The sequence below is a fragment of the Gouania willdenowi genome, chromosome 11, assembly GCF_900634775.1.
Source record: "Gouania willdenowi chromosome 11, fGouWil2.1, whole genome shotgun sequence".
In the NCBI taxonomy this organism is placed as follows: domain Eukaryota; kingdom Metazoa; phylum Chordata; class Actinopteri; order Blenniiformes; family Gobiesocidae; genus Gouania; species Gouania willdenowi.
Window position 1 is genome coordinate 13,863,971 of NC_041054.1, and position 18,706 is coordinate 13,882,676.

An 18,706-nucleotide genomic window follows, 5' to 3' on the forward strand; every position below is an offset into this window, starting at 1 on the left:
ATAGTGTGTTCCTCATAGATCAATGAATTGAACATAATTTAATCCCCAAAAAAAAAAGAAAAAAGGTTGAAATTGCTTCTTGAAAGTTTGTTTTTATCTCTACCCTAAACACTCTGTTTGATGTCATTTGTATTGCATTGTGGGATGTGGAGTCCCATAAACGAATGCATAGAAGTGTTTTTACCTCATTCTTATCATGTTTCTTCACCGAACAAGGAGGATTTATTGATCAATGTGGCATAGACTAGGATTAAATTATCAGTGGTAGCAGCTTTAAAGCTAAGAAAGGGAAAGTAAACAATACAAATGTTTATACATTAAAGGTGCAATAGGTAACTCTCATATAAGTTTATTTTTGTCATATTTGCTAAAAGTGTCACTATGTAAAGACATGAAATTAGTAATCTGTAAAAAAAAAAACAAAACAAAAAAAACAGGCTCATAAAGTCCCGCCTACTGCTGCAAATTGCCAGAATCCACCGCGACCAAGCAAAAAGGACCAATCAGAGCCAGGATTGTGTTTGATGGACTGTTCGACAGCTGTCGATCACAGCTCCTAGGCCTTTGCTCCTAAACTAGCTCATGCTCGCGCTCGGTCAAGCTCACATCTCCGAGAGCAGCTTCAGGAGCTTAGAGAAAGCAATGGCGGAGCAACAACCATCAGCAAGTAAAGAACTGCCGATATCTATGTTAGCATCAACAGCTTGTAAGGCAAAAATGATGAGTAAAAAGAGGAAGCAAGAAGAAAGAAAAGCTAAAAAGAAAAAATTAGACAGAGCCCGGGACAAGTCGAGAATCAACATCGGAGTGGATTTTCAGAGGTGGAGGGAACTCCGTGATCTGGAAGGACTCAAAACTTACGCAGAGTTGGCGACTTTTCTGCTTGACAGGTAAATACAGTTTATGCTTGATTTACATTATGTTTGATTTGAAATCGATACACTAGTACTCCGTAGTACATGTTATTACTGTGATGTTGCAGTTGGGCTAATGTTAGTTTGTTTTCGATACAAACGTTAACATTAACTCTTGTTGTGTGGTTTACTGGTCATTTAGCAATATTCACACCAGCGTCCTCTGGGGGAGGGACTTTGGATGCAGGGCAGGAGAGCAGCAGAGAGGGAGGGGGAGGGATCTGAAAGTCGTACTTGTTGTAATTTAATGCTAAGTCCTCTCTCTTCTCCGAGTTACCTATTGCACATTTAAGGTTAACTAAAAATGTTGATTTGAGATGGGATTCCTCATTTATATTCAAAAGGGTGAATTAAATAACTTTTTAAAGGCAGTAGGAGATATTTAATATCAAACAGTATGTTTTATGGGTTGAAATAAGAGTGTTTAACTTTTGTTGTATTTTTAATAAATATCTGCAACGATGCAAAGAAAACGCAAACTGGACAAGAGGTTGGAAATATTACAGTGCTAAAACACAGAAACGCATAAGGAAAGCCATCAGTGATTGTTAGAAGGTGTGTGTTTGAGTATATGTGTGTGTACAACAAGGTCAGGACACAATAGTCACTATCAGTAGCTGGCTGACAGCACAGTTTAACCCTGCCCAGTGTCTGATGCATGATCATGTTGCCATTCTTTTCTCGCAGCCCCTTCGTGCAGCAGTGCAACCTCATCGTGATTGTGACGTGGCCTCTGACCTCTGCTTGTGTCACACTGACCTTGCATGCAGACGCCACCACCGTCCTTTGGCTGTCAGACGCCAGACAGAACATCTCAAAGCCATGGCCGTACCTGGAGTCGAAGGAAAATAGCCAAATTTATTTACGAGCTGCTACACTGAATATCAACAAGGACAGACAGGCTGTGGCAGAGTAATGAGTAGAAGGGGGAGGGGAGGCGGCGAAATCAGTGTTTAGTTTTTTTTCAAAGTGCTGCAATAATAATCTCCCAAACTTAAGCCATCACTATCGACAGAGAGGTAAATAATCAGACAGAGGGAAATTAAAATACTGATCTGGAACGACTGCGTCGTCTCTTCCTGACAAAGATGAACAATGACGATGCTCAAACTAATCACTCACTGCCTAATTGCTTTCACCTGGATGTTTTAAAATGTCAACAAACCCAGACTGTCGTCAGCCACTCAACAGGAAGGAATTCCTGTCTCAGCAGGAAGCTTTCAACTGCTGCAGCGATTTGGCCACAATGAAAAGAGCATTATTTATGCCACAAATATAATCCTACCACTTACTCATTTTAATGCTTCTATTATGCACTAAATGACTCAAGGGACAAAGCCAAATGGAGGTAAAAAATGATTTTCCAATGCGTGCGCATACACACAAACACACGCATGCACAGTCGCACACGCATACATACAGTTCTAACAAACGACTTAGCCATAAGTCATCTTTATAGCAGATTGACTTGTAAATGGATTTAGCATTGGCTTCAAGTGGAGGCAATATATTTAGCTTGAAGGACAGGCTCATAGGGTGACAGGAAGCTGGAATACAGACTGGAACTGGCTAATGTGAGTGTCGGGGACACTGGCAAAGGGAAAGTTTATCATTTTCAGATACAGTAAATAGTCCTGTTGCTGGTGTGTTTAAAATCAGAAATGAGGGATTCCTACATACTGTAGCTGGACTTCATCCACAATCTATAACGGCGTGAAATAAGGGGCACACAAGACATCTGGACACTTACAGCTTTTGGACCTCAGGCCAAAGTGTGTTCTGGAGAAGATGGTCCTCTGGAGGGGGCTCTATCGCACATACAGAAACACACGATGAGATGCATACACACATTTCGTCATTTCGATCAATCTGTTTAAAACCACAAAATAAACATCTGTCATTGGTTTGCCACAATTTTTAGTCCGTAAACAATCGGTTTCTTTATATGCCAGGAAAGTTTGGTGCATTGCATTGTGGGATGTGGATGGATAGAAGTGTTTTTACTTCATTCGTACCGTGCTTTCTTGATTTTTTCCCCCAAACACATTTTTGATGGTGGAGATCAAAAAAGCCTTTCGAGTGGCAATTTCAACCTTCTACATTTAATTGTGAGTAAAATGTCTTTGATTTATTGATCTATGAGGTCTATATCTGTTCTGTGTGTCTTGACCCCTGCTGAACCCTTGAGACTTACTCAATTAACCCCTAGGGTTCGATGAAAACCAGATTAAGAACCACTTCTTTATAACTTTGCCCATTTAAATCATTGCCCTGCTCATGCAACGTTTTAGGCAGGACACCTTGGACATGAGTAAGGAGAAGGATGGGGCAAGAGACTAAAATAAATAACTTCAAAGCAACAAACTAGACAGTGTGTGGCTATATCTGACATTTCGCTTTTATTACCTCCACTAAGGAGGTTATATTTTCACTGCCGTTTATTCATTTACTTGAATGTTTGCAGGATTATGCCAAAAATACATAACAGATTGACAAAGTTTTACCAAAGATGGACCTTATGCCATTAAAAAGATTCCATTAGAAAAGAATGGGAGGACTTTCTATTGACAAACGACTCCCCGGAAATATCACCGTCCTTACTCTGGGAAACTGGCAAGGCTGTCATTAGAGGGAAGATTATATCATACTCTTCTTTTAAGAAAAAACAGGAACAGATAGCAGAAAAAAACACTTGAAGAAAAAATTAAGAAACTTACGGAAGAATACGCAGCTAACCCATCTGAACTTTTATGGGAAAAACTTCAAAATACAAAACTTAATCTGGATATCATCTTATCTAAAAAAACCGACTTCATTTTGCAACAATTACGATACAAAAACTTTGATTACAATAATAAATCAGGCAAATACTTAGCAAATCAGCTTAAACACAATAAAGAAAATTCCTTTATAGCAACAATTTCTAATAACTCAGGTCAAACTTTAAACTTACCTCAGGACATTAATAAAATTTTTCGTGATTATTATCAAAACTTATACTCATCAAATTTAAACCCTGACACTGAAGATATTAAAACCTTTCTTAATAAACTAAACCTACCACAGCTCACTATAGATCAGAAAACCACCTTAGACTCACCATTAACCTTACAAGAATTACAAAATGCTTTAGACAGCATGTCAACAGGCAAAGCACCAGGTCCAGATGGGTTCCCTGCTGAATTCCTAAAACATTTCTGGTCAATGCTGGCTCCACTATTTTTCAGAGTAGTAACAGAGATCAAAATAAAGGTTATGTAGGAGGTCACATGAATACAGCGAACATTAAATTGTTACTTAAACCAGACAAGAACCCCATGTTACCCTCAAGCTATCGTCCCATCTCACTTATTAACACAGACTTAAAAATTATTTCCAAAGCACTCACATCCAGGTTAGAGAAAGTAGTACAGTCAATTATACACCAAGACCAGACAGGATTTATTAAAAATAGACACTCCACAGACAATGTGAGAAGACTGTTTAATGTGATCAACATGGCACAGAACTCTAAAAAGAAAAAAATAATCTTATCACTCGATGCAGAAAAAGCATTTGATAGAGTAAACTGGTCATTCCTCCTAACTGTCCTTGGCAAATTTGGCTTCGGAGAATCATTCATACAATGGATCTCCACCCTGTACAATAAACCTAAGGCCTCAGTAACCACAAACCAAATAACATCCCAAAGCTTCACACTGCAGAGGGGAACCAGACAAGGCTGCCCACTCTCACCTTTGCTTTTTGCAATATTCGTTGAACCTCTCGCAGCAGCTGTACGTCAGAACTCTGTTATTAAAGGAATCCACTCATCCATCTCAGAACACAAAATTAATCTTTACGCGGATGACATCTTACTCTATTTGGAAGAACCGCAATCCTCTTTAGAGGAAGTATTTAATCTAATAAACAGCTTCTCTAAATTATCAGACTATTCCATTAACTGGACAAAATCATCAATCCTCCCTTTGACAAAAAACTCATGGAATCCTGCAAACCAAAATCCACAACACCCCTCCACCACAAATACAATTAAATATCTAGGCTTAAATATATCACCAAACTTAAATGAATTAATTAAACTAAATCATGATCCGATGTTGGACAAAGTCACAGAAGATCTGCGGAGATGGAACAATCTCCCCATCTCACTACTTGGCAGGATAGCTTCAGTTAAAATGAAAATCTTACCTAAAATAAACTACCTGTTCTCAATGATACCACTGAAACCACCAAAACAATGGTTTCAAAGATTAGATTCTGCAACTACAAAATTCTATACTAGAAATAAAAAACCTAAAATAAGCCTTTCAACCCTTCAAAAAAACAAAGACGAGGGTGGTTTAGAAGCCCCTAATTTCATGCATTATTACTTAGCAAACCAAATATTATATTTAACAGAGTGGCTAAAACCAAAAGAATACTACAACACCTGGCTAGAAATAGAACAGTTAGACTGCAAACACATTAAACTCTCTGATCTCCCTTTTATCACTGCGACCCTCAAACATCACAACTGCTTTAAAAACCCACTAATTGCCTCCACACTGACTGCATGGTGGAAAGCCCTGGACATCACAAATGTCCAATTAAAAATTAGTATACTGTCTCCAATCTGGCACAACCCTGACTTTAAAAATAAAAAAACACCACTCTATCTGAAAACATGGGAAGAGAGTGGAATCACTCATCTCCAAGACCTTTTTGAAAATGACAAGATCAGGCCATATAACAATCTAACCCAAGCATTCGATATAAATAAAAGTAACTTTCTACAGTACTTACAAGTAACAGAGACAATAAAGAAAAATACTCCACTAGACTTAACTACTTTACAACCTCCAGAACTGGCTATATATATGAAAAAAATCTCAACAAAATCAAAAAAACTCTCAAAAATATACAGAGCGCTCTCGAACACTAACTGTAATTACTTACCAATCGCGAAGTGGGAGGCCGAACTCTCAATCACCCCGAGCACTGATTTCTGGACAGAAATTTGTTGTAATACTTTTAAGATGACAAAAAACACAAACCTTCAGCTAATTCAATACAAGGTCCTCCACAGATCCCACACTACCCAACAGAAAATGCATAAAATGGGCTTCTTAGCAACAGACATCTGCTCTCAGTGCACCCAGAATACAGCGGATTCCTATCTACATGCCTTATGGCTTTGCTCCCCAGTTCAACACTTTTGGATTCTAATCACTGAAAAACTGTCCTCCATTTTGGACTGCAGGATTCCTTTATCTCCAAATCTTTGTTTGATTGGAGACCTGACAATGCTTCAACTTCCAGCAAACCAATCACAATCAATCCTTGCGGCACTAGCCATAGCAAAAAAAACAATATTACTAAATTGGAAAGACAAAAAATCCTTAAACATAAACCAATGGCAAAATCTCCTCACAGAATTTATTTCCATGGAAAAGATGTCTGCTCTCAGAAAACAAAAAAAAATAACGTGCTTTGAGGAGCGTTGGACTCCTTTTTTAATTGCATTAAATCTAAATTTTTAAAACCCTGATGATCTAGCCTGCAAGCGACTGCCAGCACCACTCTTTACTAACGCACTAGCCCAACTGTAAGCTTGGGCCACCTTGGGCCTCTGGGGTGGTCTTGGCCGGGGTGGCTGGGGTGGGTTGCCGGGGTCTCTTGTTGCCTCGACACGGGTGTGCATTCCTTCTGGGTGTTCACGAGGTCCCGGGGCTGTTTGATTTGGCGCTGTTGCCCCTCGCGTGCACATCTGGTTGGTCTCTGGGGCTGGGGCCCTGCGTGCTCCCCTGCCGCTCCTTCCCCTTGCTCCCTGTCCCCCTGTCTCGTCCTCCCCCCCCTCCTCCTTTGCTCTTGCGCCCGCCATCCTGTTGGGTTGGGTTTGGGGGGCTCCCGTTGGCCTGGGGCGCTGGTGGGGGGGCTGTGGCTCCCGCCTGGGGGACGGGCGGTGCCGTGCCGGGTGGGTTGGCTGGGGGGTGGTCTCGTTGGGGGGCCTGGGGTGGTGGGGTCCTTGGCTCCGGTCCGGGGGGATCCGGGGTGGGGGTGGCTTTGGGGGTGGCTGCTGCCCGGGGTCGGCGATTGCCTCCTGGGTCGCTGGGTGGCGGGGTGTGGCTGTGGGTTGCTCCGTCGGCCCTTGCGGGTCCTAGGCTTGGCTCCCTGGGGCGCGCCTTTGCCAGGGATGTCGCTTGCGCGGCGAGCCAGGCGGGGCCCCCTCCGGGGCTTTTTGTTTGACCGCAATGGCCGGGGTGTGGCCGTTACGGCTAGAGGGGTGGGGTGGGGGGTGCTATGGGGTCTCCCCGGGGGTCGTATTGGGTGGGTGTGCGGGGGCGCGGCGCGTGGTTCTTGGCCTGGTGGATCCTTGTCGGGATTGGCTGGTCTGCTGGCTGGGTGCACCGGGCGCCGTGGGCGCGATTCCGGGGCGGGGGTGCCCCGGGGGCGGATCCTTGGTCTACGTTTCCGGGGGAGTGCTCTCCTGCCATCTGCCCGGGGACCGGCCGCGGCTCGTGGCGGCGCTGCGCAGCCTTGGGCGGGGCGGGGCTGGTGGCCTCGGGCCCGCTGTCGTCCGGGGTGGGCTGGCGTCGGGGGGGTGTCTCGTGCCGGTGCGTGGGTCGTCGGGGATCGCCTCCGTGGGGGGGGGGGGGCTCCATTGGCGCCGTTGGTGTGGGGGGGCGGTTCCGGGCTGGGGTGCTTCGGTACTCCGGCTTGCCGGTCCGTGGCTGGCGGGATGGCCCTGCTTGGCGGTGGATGGCGTCCTCTCTAGTCGGGGGGGCCGGGGCCGCCTCCCGGTGGAGAGTGTTGTATCGTGGCGCCGGGTGGGCCTGTGCTGGCCCTGGTGCGGGCGCGGGCCTCCCCCCTGCTCGGCCGCTCCCCTTGGCGGCGGGGTGGCGTTGCTCCGGGCCGGCGTGCGGCGGGGGTCGCCCCCTGGGGCGCCGGGGGATGGGGTTGGTGCCTGGCTGTGCCCGGGGGTGGGGGTTGTCGCCGTGCTCCGCGGGGCCGGCGCGGTCTGGGGGGTGCCGTGGGGGGGGGTCTCTGGCTGTGCTGCTCCGGGGCCCACAGTGCCACTTGCCCGTCTGCGCCATCTACCCTCTCGCGTGGCCCGCCATGCGGACGGGCCCGGCTCACACCGGACAGGCCTCCTACATGTTCACTTCACCACACTCCCAGCTGGTCTGGCTCACTCACAAAATGCACCACACACCCATACCCAACCCTTGGGGGGCTGGATGGTGGGGCTGGGGGTGGAGGGGGCCGCCACCTGTGTTACTATGTAGTGGCGTGGGGGCGGCACTCCCACCCTAGTTGCCCTACTAATCCCTCCAATTTTAATCACATCTCAACATGCCACCCCCCGGAGGGTGTATTATCACTTACACCCTCCGGCCTATTACACCACATACACATAAATCCACAGAGGCTGGATGGGGAGCACCGCTCCCCTCCATCCCCCTTCTTTTAATCACACCCCATACATTCACCAAACACACACATTCACACAGGGGATCGGGAAGTGCCTCTCCATTGGGGAATGGAGAGGCACCATAACAGGGTGGTGGGTTGGTACACACATTTGGGCCTCTCCGGTGGGGGCCTGGCCCCTCTGTTGGTGGCTGGGCCACTGCATAGAGTAAAAATACATCACGATGGTGCGGTCGGGCGTGGCGGTGGGTCTCGGAGGGGCTTTGCCGGGGTCTCTCCTTGCGGGGTCTTTCCGGGCGGTGTCGGCCTGGTGGGGCGCGGGGGTGCCTCTCCCCCTTGGGTGTGGCTTGGTGCTTGTTTCGTCTCCTGGTGGCCTTGGGGGCGGGCCCCGCGGTGTGCGGGCCCGGGGCGGCCTGCCTCGCCGGTTTGGGGGGTGGGTGTGCTGGGGGGGTGCTGGTGTCCTCACCGGGGTTGGGGCGGGGTTGTTTGGCGCCTCGGGATGATGCTGTTTACTGGGGGGGGCGGCGCTAGCTGTTCCGGTGGTTGAGGTTGCTTTCGGCCGCCTGGTGGGTACGTCCTGCCATCTGCGGACTGGTGGGTGGGTCCGGGGCATCTTTGGCTGGGGGCTGCTGTCCCTTACTTGATGTGTGCCGTTGGGGTGCCTCCGTCCCCGCGGTGGGGGTCGCCGGTTGCTCGCGGGCCGGCGGGGGGCGCTGCCCCGTGGCTTGCGCCGTCCGGGGGACGGCGGGCCCTGGGCTGCTGGCCTTGTGCCGTCTGGGGCTGTGCGGTTCTGCTGGGCTGTGGCCGGGTCCTGGGCCGGGGTGGGGGGCGCGTCCCGGGGGGCTTGGCCCGGGGGCTTGCCCTTGGGGGGTCCTGTTCCCGGGGGGTGCTCCTGGGGCCCGGGGTGCTTGGCCTGCTGGCCGGGCCGGTCGTGGCGGGGGTCTTTCGGGGCGGGTGGCGCGTGCCGCGCCCTTGCGTACCTACTGGTACGGCCCCTGCTTGGGCAGTGCCCCGTGAGGCAGGGTGTCGGGGCCCGAACAGGGGGCCACATCCCGGCGGGGCGGTCTGGCTTGGCCCTTGGGGGGGGCCCTGGCTTTAAAAAAAACTGAAGCTCGTGGCGCGGGCGGCATCAGCAGGGGGTGATCTGGGGCGCCATGGGGGGCTAGGTTGGGGTGCCTGGGGGCCGGCGGGGGGACTCCCAGCGGCCCCCTGGTGCCTTATGCGGCTTGGGGTGTGGTCGTCCTCCCTGGGCGGGCTGCTCCTGGTGCTGCATCCATTCCGGGTCCTTCTGGCCTGGGGTCGGGCCCCTGCTGGCTCTGGGCTCGCCGGCGGGTGCCCGCCGGCTGCCCGTTCGGCGCGGCTCTGGTCGTCTGCTGGGCGTGGGCTTCGGTTCCTCCGCTGGGGCCTCGGGCAGGGAGTTCTCTGGGCCCTCCCCTCGGGGGGTTGGGCGCGGGGGTGTGTGTGGGGGGGGGGGGTCGGTGGGGTGGGGGGTCTGGGGGTTGGGGGTGGGATCGGTGGCGTGGTGCGCTGGGTCCTTGGCTCCTTGGGGCTTTCTCGGGTGTGTATGGGGGGGGCGATGGCTGCCTCTCGGCTTGGGACCTTGGGGGCGTGCGGGGGGCTGCTTGGCCGTGGGGTGGTCGCCGGGGGCCCTTAGGCTGCCCGCTCTCGCTGCTGGCCTGACTGCTTCTTCGGGCCCGGGGGCGGCTCGTGGGTTTTGCAGTGGCGGTTCTTGGAAATACATTTGTCATGTATGCACTGGCCTTGGGCTGTGGGATAACACTCATACTGGGCTCAACCTTAGACACCTTGTTCCCAAATACCTGTTTTATGGAATTTCCACTCACCTCTTCCTCTGTTCACAGCCACCACTATTATTCCTAAACCGCACACTGGTCACCAAACTGCACAATATACACAACCACAATTTCACATCGCATCACTTGGAACCTAACAACTATTCCCCACTCATTCCATATCCTATCTTGTATCCCTCTTCCCTGTTAACTTCCCCACCCCCCTCCAACCCCTCACCTTGGTGTAAACACTGCCCTCTCTTTTTTTACATCCTCCCTTTAATAAAGTATTTCTTACCCTTCCCTAGGGAGGGCTGGTGATGGTCACAATTATGCAATGAAATAAATAAATTTATTTAATTGCAATAATAAAATATGCATTGCTGTTAAAAGATTGCACTTCTTGTAGTGTTAACCTTCGACAGCATGTGCAGACAAGGTAAAAAAAAGAGAAAAAAAAAAAAAAAAAAAAAAAAAAAAGATTCCATTAAATTTTGGAGGGGTTCCGGATGAATATACTGATTCTAGACCAGTTTTGAAAAACCGAAAAATCCCCATCTCTCATCATTGGCAAAATTTCCAAAAATTCCTGACTTGGTTTCATCTGGATCGTAATTAAAATGCGCATTTCATTGCGTCTTTTCAAAAAGATGGGGGTACCCATACATTTGGACTTACTGTAACAATATTAGTGGGGATTAAAATGTATTCTAAGCATTTAAAGCTTGAATGATCATGGTATCATGTTCAGGATCACTGATCCAGAATAACTATTAATATCTGGCAAAGAGGATTTTTGGCTCTTGGCGGATGTTTGTGCTCTTTGAGTGCTTTTGTCTTACATTAAATCCACAGATCAACAACTATTAAAACCTTATATAAACAACTGCAGCCACATATTTATGTTCCTGCCTCCGGCCTTAAGAGGCAGTAAATAAAGAAATAAATAAATAAAGTGCCATGTCTACTTCTCTCCCTGCAAGTTCTGCTCAACCCTGGCTCACTCTTTCTGCTGCATTTCTGAGAAAACACCTTTTCTTATATTTTTATTCATCTTCAGGTTTCCATTCAGCCCCACTGATAGTCTCTCTCTGCAGCTGTACAAGTCAATCAAAAAAGAAACTGCTTTGTTAACAACAGCCTCCACGCTTGGCTGCTCCCTCCATAGCCTAGGGTCATCAATACTTAAACTTAGCAATCACATAAGTCTGCTTCCTAATTACCATTGCAGATTAAGGAGTGGCTTCAATCATGCTGATGACAGCTCTCAACCCCCTTTGGCCTCAGGGTTTGGAGACCATGCACTACAATCCCTTCCATTGACTAATTTATTCTCCAGTCCCAAAAATAATTTCAATTACGTTATACTTGCTTTTTTCTTCTTTTTTTTGAAGAAACCATTTTTTTGTCCCAAAGCCCTCAAACATTTAACATAACCTTTATCAGACACATTTTTAAAATACAAATATGGTGATTTAAATAAAAAATCTACCACTTTTGCCCACTCTCCATTTTCTGAACCGCAAACAACCATCCTCCTGCCAGAAAGCACACTAGCATACCTCAGACGCTGTGGACTCGTGACATAAAGCTAAAGCTAGCTGTCCCTTTGAATGCAAATCAGTGTCTGTTGAAAGAATTTTCAGCGACAGGAGCATGGGAACTCTTAAATGTATGCTGAAGTCGCTCAATAGATCCCACTGAGGCACGCAGACGAGTGTGACCTTTGTCTTCTCAGTTACTTAGCATCACAGTATAAGTTCAAACCATCTTATCGTGTCATTTATGTAGCTTTACAATACCAGTCATATGTAGAGGTTGGAAGTAGGACTCCTGGTATTGGTCTGACGCACTGCTGAACACTTCCTTTTGCTCGATGTTTTGGAAAAGGTCACCTGCGATTTGAAATGAAATATTAAAATTTCACGACAAGGAGCAAAAATACCAAAGAAAATCTTCTTTAAAAAGAAAGAATTAGATATTAACTGGGCAACTGGCTATAAATTATTTTTGGAATGAGCTGAGCAAGCTCTGTACCTTGAAATACAGCCTTGTTAGACAGACCCAGAGCTGGTGTGCTGGCTCCTTCTGGCAGGTTTGCACAGTCCTGGCATTAGAAACACAAATGAGGGATAATAAATGTTCACACATATCAATACAAATACTATAATATCTTTGGAATATCATCATGCAATTTTCCTCTTTTCATTACGGATATTTGTTAAGCTAAACTTACACTGGATGTCAACAGTTTCTCTTTTGAGATCCCAGAGAAGTGAGCAAAATTTTCCACGAAATTCCGAGGAGCTTGGAAGACTCTCAGCACCTTCTCATCAGCACCGGACACAAATTGGAACCTGCCGACGTTGGCCAGGCAGTGCATGTCGTATCCGTGGATCTGTGGCCGGGAGATTTCATGCCAGGATGCCTGCGGTGATGAAAGATTGGGAAAAGTATCCAAAGATGAAGATCATGTGGCTATCTGGGACAGTGGAATGCTTTTCAATGAAGCTCTGACGTTCGGCAACTCTCGTACTTGGTTATAAATCTCTCTCACATGCAGGATAGAGGCCTCAATTACAGTAATCTAGTTTCACATGGAACAGTGGCAAAGAACCAACCTGGCAACTCAGACATTGTAAAGGAATGTTAAGTGGTACATAGTTTGTACTTCAAATTGAAGATGAAATGATTAAGTCGTTTGGGGTGTGGATGCTATTATGAAAGAAGTAATGAAGGGTGTGAGGGGATGATTTGTTATTATTATTAAAATAATAGTTTAAATTAAATCAAATTGGTGCACCGGTGATTAGGAGTGTGACGATATCTCGATATATCACATTATTTACAGAAATGTTGACTAAATGTCATAGATTATCGTAGATTGATTTCTGACCAATATATCGATAATCGCAGTATCGTCATATCGTGAGATAATTGTTATCGTGAGCTGTGTATCGTGTATCGTATTGTGAGGTACCCAGAGGTTCCCACCCCTACCAGTGATGCAGATTCACTCATTGTTGGTCCAATACCTTTGGCTTTAAAAGGTCAATCTTTGCAAGTATGTTTTATATGATTTTTGTGAAATGAAAATGTCACCTGTATAAATAAAGGTAAACTGTTTCAAACCAAACCCAGTTGGGATAATGTTACCTTACCTTCTTGCTCTCCTGCTTCCTCCATGGTGTGAACAGTCTGGTGGTTTGGTCTGAGCCCACACTGAGGATGAATTCCCCTTCAGGGTCCCAGCTCAGGTCTTGAACTGCACTAAAGTGTCCCGATATAACGACTCCAGGTCTCCACTCCCTCTGGATACAGGAAAGAGTAACAATTAGGTTAGAGCCAGGTAAGCCGCCATCAGCTAATAAACATGACCGAACAATCAGGCACAACTGGTAACTATTGCCTATCTGTGTTAGAAGAGGTGAGGTCATTGCCAGCAGCTCAAAAGAGAAACCTAAGCTACTTACATTAGGGCCACAAACTCTTTCTTAATTAAAGCAAAGAAGTTAAAACAAAGGTTAACTATCAAAAGGTCTTAGTCTCATTAAAACAACAGGCATTCTTGCAAAATGACCAGCATTGCACTGATTTATGTCATTGTCATCCTGACCTCCATATCTGGATCGTTGCACCAAAGATGCAGCGCTCCATGAAATGTGTGAGCTACTATCATGGAGCCATCCGGACTCATCTGGCAGCCGTAGAAACCCAGAGTGTTGCCGCCAACCTCCCCTACACGAACCTGATGGGAAAAAGAAATTACAGCCTTCAACAGAGGTGACTGTCGGACATTGAAATTAGGGGTGACTCAAAAAACTTTTTCACTTCCGATGTGATACCGATATTGCAGCCTTGCGTATTGGCCAATATAGATATTAATCAGATTCAATATCAGCATGAATCATACATACTTTTATTACTTATTATGTAGGGTAGAATGTTACAAAAGGCTTGATCAAGTGATGTTATTTAACAGAGAACAAAAGTCAGCAACAGTAGGTATGAAAAAGTATTATTACTAACCAATGGATTACATAAATGATACCCTTAAACATAAGAATATTCTACAATTGAATAAGATAAATAAAAACAATAAATTAGATGCCCCTGCAAAAAAATATTATTAAGATTATGTATCGAACTGCTTACAGAGATTTTAGATGCATTATTTTTAAAATGTATTTATTTTTGCTAATATCAGACCGATAACGGTACACTCTTAATTAAAATGCTCAGCTTGATCGTTTGATGCTGAAACTGAGTATTTCTCACCCAGATTACGGTACGTAAAAGTTCCAAAGATAGAAATAAAATGTGAAATATGTTAAAAAAAATTATTTGAAGGTCTTTTTGAACCATTTACAGTGTTGAGATTAGTTTTTAAAAGGCCAAGTTTTGCTCAAAACGAAAAGCTCTGATTCTTCAGGAAAAATAGTAAAGAAAAACAAAGGTATCGTTTTAGACTTTCTATATTTATTTATTACCAAACTCTCTTAACAGCTCAAAGGTGAGACAAAAAAAAAAAAAAATAAAAAAAAAAACTTAATTACACTGATAAATCAGACTTAAATGAGACTTATTGGAGCTGAATAAACTCTGTTGTGTTTGCCCTCCCCCTCACTCAACACGTTTGTTTCATACATAACGAAAGCAACCGTAGCACGGAATATCGCATTAACAAAGAATCATGAGAAACGGACGTGCCAGGATTTGCATAAATTGAATTTGTGTGAGATCCCGCGACCGTCAGGTGGTGACCACGTCTGTCCTCCACAGGGTCTGAGGCTCCGCTCGACAACAAAACATCACTAATCATCGCCTCTCAAGCCAGAACAATGCATGAAAAAGAAATCACTATTGTATTCACAATCACAACTGTCAACAACTGTTCAAACGAGGGCACCTTGCTTTTGTGCATGCTCAAATCACTACCTGGGACAGAAAAACATTCAGATTTAACTGCAGCCAACAATTACGCTGACAAATGAACATTTAGTTGTATAAACTTTATCTTAGACAACCGAACTCAACGTGAGGGTTTCAGAAAGCTTTTTCAAAAGTTAAAAACCTAAGAAGAAAAAAGAATAAACTCACAAGTAGAAATAAAGGAAGTTTTTATGTTCTGAAACATGGAATATAAATAAGTACTGAGAGCAAAAATGCTTCAGACAAACCTGAAATATTCACATATTTACATTTCTGTCTTTAGTAATAATCTGCTACCTTTACAATACTACTTTTTCTTATGAATAGGTTTTATGTAGTGATAATAGGAATGGGATGATTGACAGAGTTCACAATATGATACGATAAATGATAATAGGCTTGCGGTAGCAATACAATGCTTTCTATTTGCTGTCTAAAAAAAAAAAAACGAATCATGTCATTCTTCTAAAAAATATTCCTCTCTGTGTATGAACTTTGCAAAATAAGTTATTCAACACATAAACCAGAACAGTCTACACAGCCCAGGTTTAAGATATGGACATGTTCTTTTTCAACAATATTAGTATGTCTACATTTTCTGGAAGCAATTGAGACCTTTGGGCAATGGTTTTTTAGTTATTCCTATCTTTGTATTTTATAATACTGTTATTTTTTCACTCCAATGTTGGAGGTTGTTTTAGGGTCCTGGAGGGCCCGTCTAGCATGGCTATTTTTCCCCCCTGCCTGCTCTGCCACAGCTTATCATTAAAAGTAACACAATATCAAACTCGTTTTCTGCTGCATTCATTGGGTACATGTTTAGTGGACTGTGGATTCAATACAGTTTTAGTGGACTGTGGGGTGCATTAGTGTGTGGCTATTTTTTGAAATAATGTGTCTTTTGGAATTTTTAAAAAACTTACATCATTTGTGCTTTTTTTTTTTTTTTTTTTTTTTTTTTTACTATGCAAAGCACTTTATGCTGCATTTTTTTGTATGAATAAAAGTTAGGAAACGACAGGTTTGCTATCCTGCTGACATATGTAGTTCAGAGATGTTATTGTTAGAATATTTCCCACTGGTCTTTTTGTGCAAAGCTTTGTAAAGTGCACAGTTTGTATTATATACTATGAGGTGTGAGAAGATTTGACCATAGACAGACTCTTTTACAGACATTAAAATGCATACCTAATAGGAATTAAATTCTATTAAAGCAATAAGACACTAATCATAACACATACTACTACAGGGCAGTGTGTCTGGGCTATTAAGGGAGCATGTTATCTAATCACACACACCACAGACACACCACAGACACACCACAGACACACCACACACACACATCACACACACACACACACACACACACACACACGAGAAAGCTATAGTGAGCCCAGACGTCCTGATGGTGAAACTTAGCTCAAATGAGAAATCTCTTCCTATGGAAAGCAGCCAAGCTAAGCCCTGGTGAATGCCCTGCTACTACCACTGCAGTATCAGGATATATTCTGCTATGTTTCATCAATCTTCAAATAGCGGACTAAACGCCTATACTGTATCCTTATGTTGTTTTCATGCATATGGCAGAAAAGTGAGGCTACCAATCATATATTCCTCTCAGCCACTTGTGCTTATCGTCAATGACCTTCAAAATATTGCCTGTATGCAGGCTGGAAAACAGCGGAACTAATGACCGCAATAAAGGCGCGCCTTGCCTTTAAATGGCTTGATCTTCCAGCCATCCACGCAGAGAAAGAGAGAGAGAGAGAGAGGGCAGAAAAAAAGGGACATAGACAGTGCAATTGAGAGTGATCGAGACGCAACATTAAGCAGATTGATTTTATGATTCTGCACACACAATGCAGCCCCAAATCATGTAAAAACTCACAGTGGCAAAAAGCCATCGTCTGTCATGTTTGTGAGTGGAGAAATTTTACAGATGCACGGCATGCCGTTTCGCTGGGTATTGTGGTCGTTTGTAAAGGAATGGAACAATGACAGAAAAAAACAGGAGGGGTCACATCATTCCTGGGGATAGTGGGAAGAAAACACTGACAAGCATTGAATCAGTGTGTGCATGATTGATAAAAAAAAAAACCCCATGAAGCCTTCACTTTCTCCTCGTTTCCCTCTGGGGCCAAAAATGTCTCTGGTGACACAGGTCACCTTAATGTAAACTAGGTTTATTGGCCATTAAAATCTACACTAGACACAAATGTATTATAACAGGTTCAGCTGTTTTGAGGATATAATCATTAAAAAAGAGGATGTTTATTTAGTAAGTCACACCTCTGTGACCTCTGATATTTTGATCACATTAAAACACGTCTATAAGGAATATTTTATGGTCTACGGTTTATGATTAACAGCGTAAACAAAAGGAAAATGGAAGGAAAAAAACAACTATAATTGATGTTCCACTTTGCAATGGGGTTGCTGACTAATCAAAATTCAGCTTTTAAAATACACCTTTAATACAGAGCCAATATAGTCAACAAACATTGCTTCTTTCTGTATCAACATTGTTTTTTTTTAACAAAGTAAAATATAAACTTTGCTTTATACAACTAAAACATATTTTTGGGTCTTAATTTTGAAATTCGAAATTAGATAGGAAGATTTATTTCACGCCTTTATTTTTTTTTTTACATTTTCGTTTATCCATCTAAATCCCAGCACATCGCCACTTTGTTCTACAAAGCAAATTCTGTTCAGTAATTTGTCTGTAGATTGTCTGTGTTCTGTCGTTACCATTAAAGGTAAACACTTGTTTTATATGAATTATTGATTGACTTTTTTCCACTGAATCTGATTCAATCAAAAAAGTGTAACATTTACCCAGACAAACCCTCACCCTCCAATGGGTGACGTTTGTCAGTTTATTAGAAAACTGAAAAAATAAGAAAACAGACCTAAAAAAAACCCCAACAATGGCAATTTTCATTTATTTGCCAAAGTTGATTTAAGTACAAGATCTCATTTCTAATTTCTCAGACCGACTGGCAATCCCAACCAACCTCATGGTAACCATCTGCGGTCAGTCAGTGGTGTTGATTACTAGTGCGTCTCATTAGCGAGATGTGCTTTACTCAGCGGTGGGCCCTGACCACCCCACTGTTAGCCCTGTTCTTTGTTAAATCCTACCAATTACTATAATCAGCGTGAAGAAGTGGAGCACATCTTTGTAAAAATCACCTCATTAGAACACACATGGCTGATGGTTCTCTGTGCTGAAGGTAATTTTTCTTAAAAAAACATCCTCCTCACAAGGAAAAGCTTTTTAAACCCTTAAACGGCCAATGCACCAATCTGTCAAACACCAAACAAATGAGAAGCAAACATAAATACAGACTGGATCGCAGAGCTTTTATTCTCCTGTGTGTTTGAGCATGAATTTGATTGTGTGAGTGAGAACTTCAGAGGTTAAGCTTCCTTTGTAGACAGAGAACATGTCAGTTCAAAGGGTTTGGCTCTCCAAAAGAAATAGAAGAAGAGAGAAAGAGAGGAGACTCATATGCTATGCACTTTCCCAGTGAATGAAAGAGGTTATTCCAGGTGGGGCAAACGGAAAAAATCTGAACTGTGGAGAGAACATTGACGCCTACCGCTGCTTTTCTTTTTCCACTGAGCTGCATTCATCTAATCAGAGCAATA

At 44.4% G+C, this 18,706-nt stretch overlaps 1 protein-coding gene across 1 annotated transcript in view; it reads right to left on the reverse strand.

The window, feature by feature from the left end:
* Positions 1-18,706, reverse strand: part of elp2 (elongator acetyltransferase complex subunit 2) — a 37,990-nt gene that overhangs the window by 5,084 nt on the left and 14,200 nt on the right. The window contains exons 11-17 of the mRNA XM_028461812.1: positions 13,737-13,868; positions 13,282-13,431; positions 12,357-12,548; positions 12,158-12,227; positions 11,923-12,015; positions 2,665-2,722; positions 1,674-1,746 (exon numbers count right to left, since the gene is read on the reverse strand). Of these exons, the coding sequence (XP_028317613.1) occupies positions 1,674-1,746; positions 2,665-2,722; positions 11,923-12,015; positions 12,158-12,227; positions 12,357-12,548; positions 13,282-13,431; positions 13,737-13,868 (768 nt within the window). The remainder of the gene's footprint in view (positions 1-1,673; positions 1,747-2,664; positions 2,723-11,922; positions 12,016-12,157; positions 12,228-12,356; positions 12,549-13,281; positions 13,432-13,736; positions 13,869-18,706) is intronic.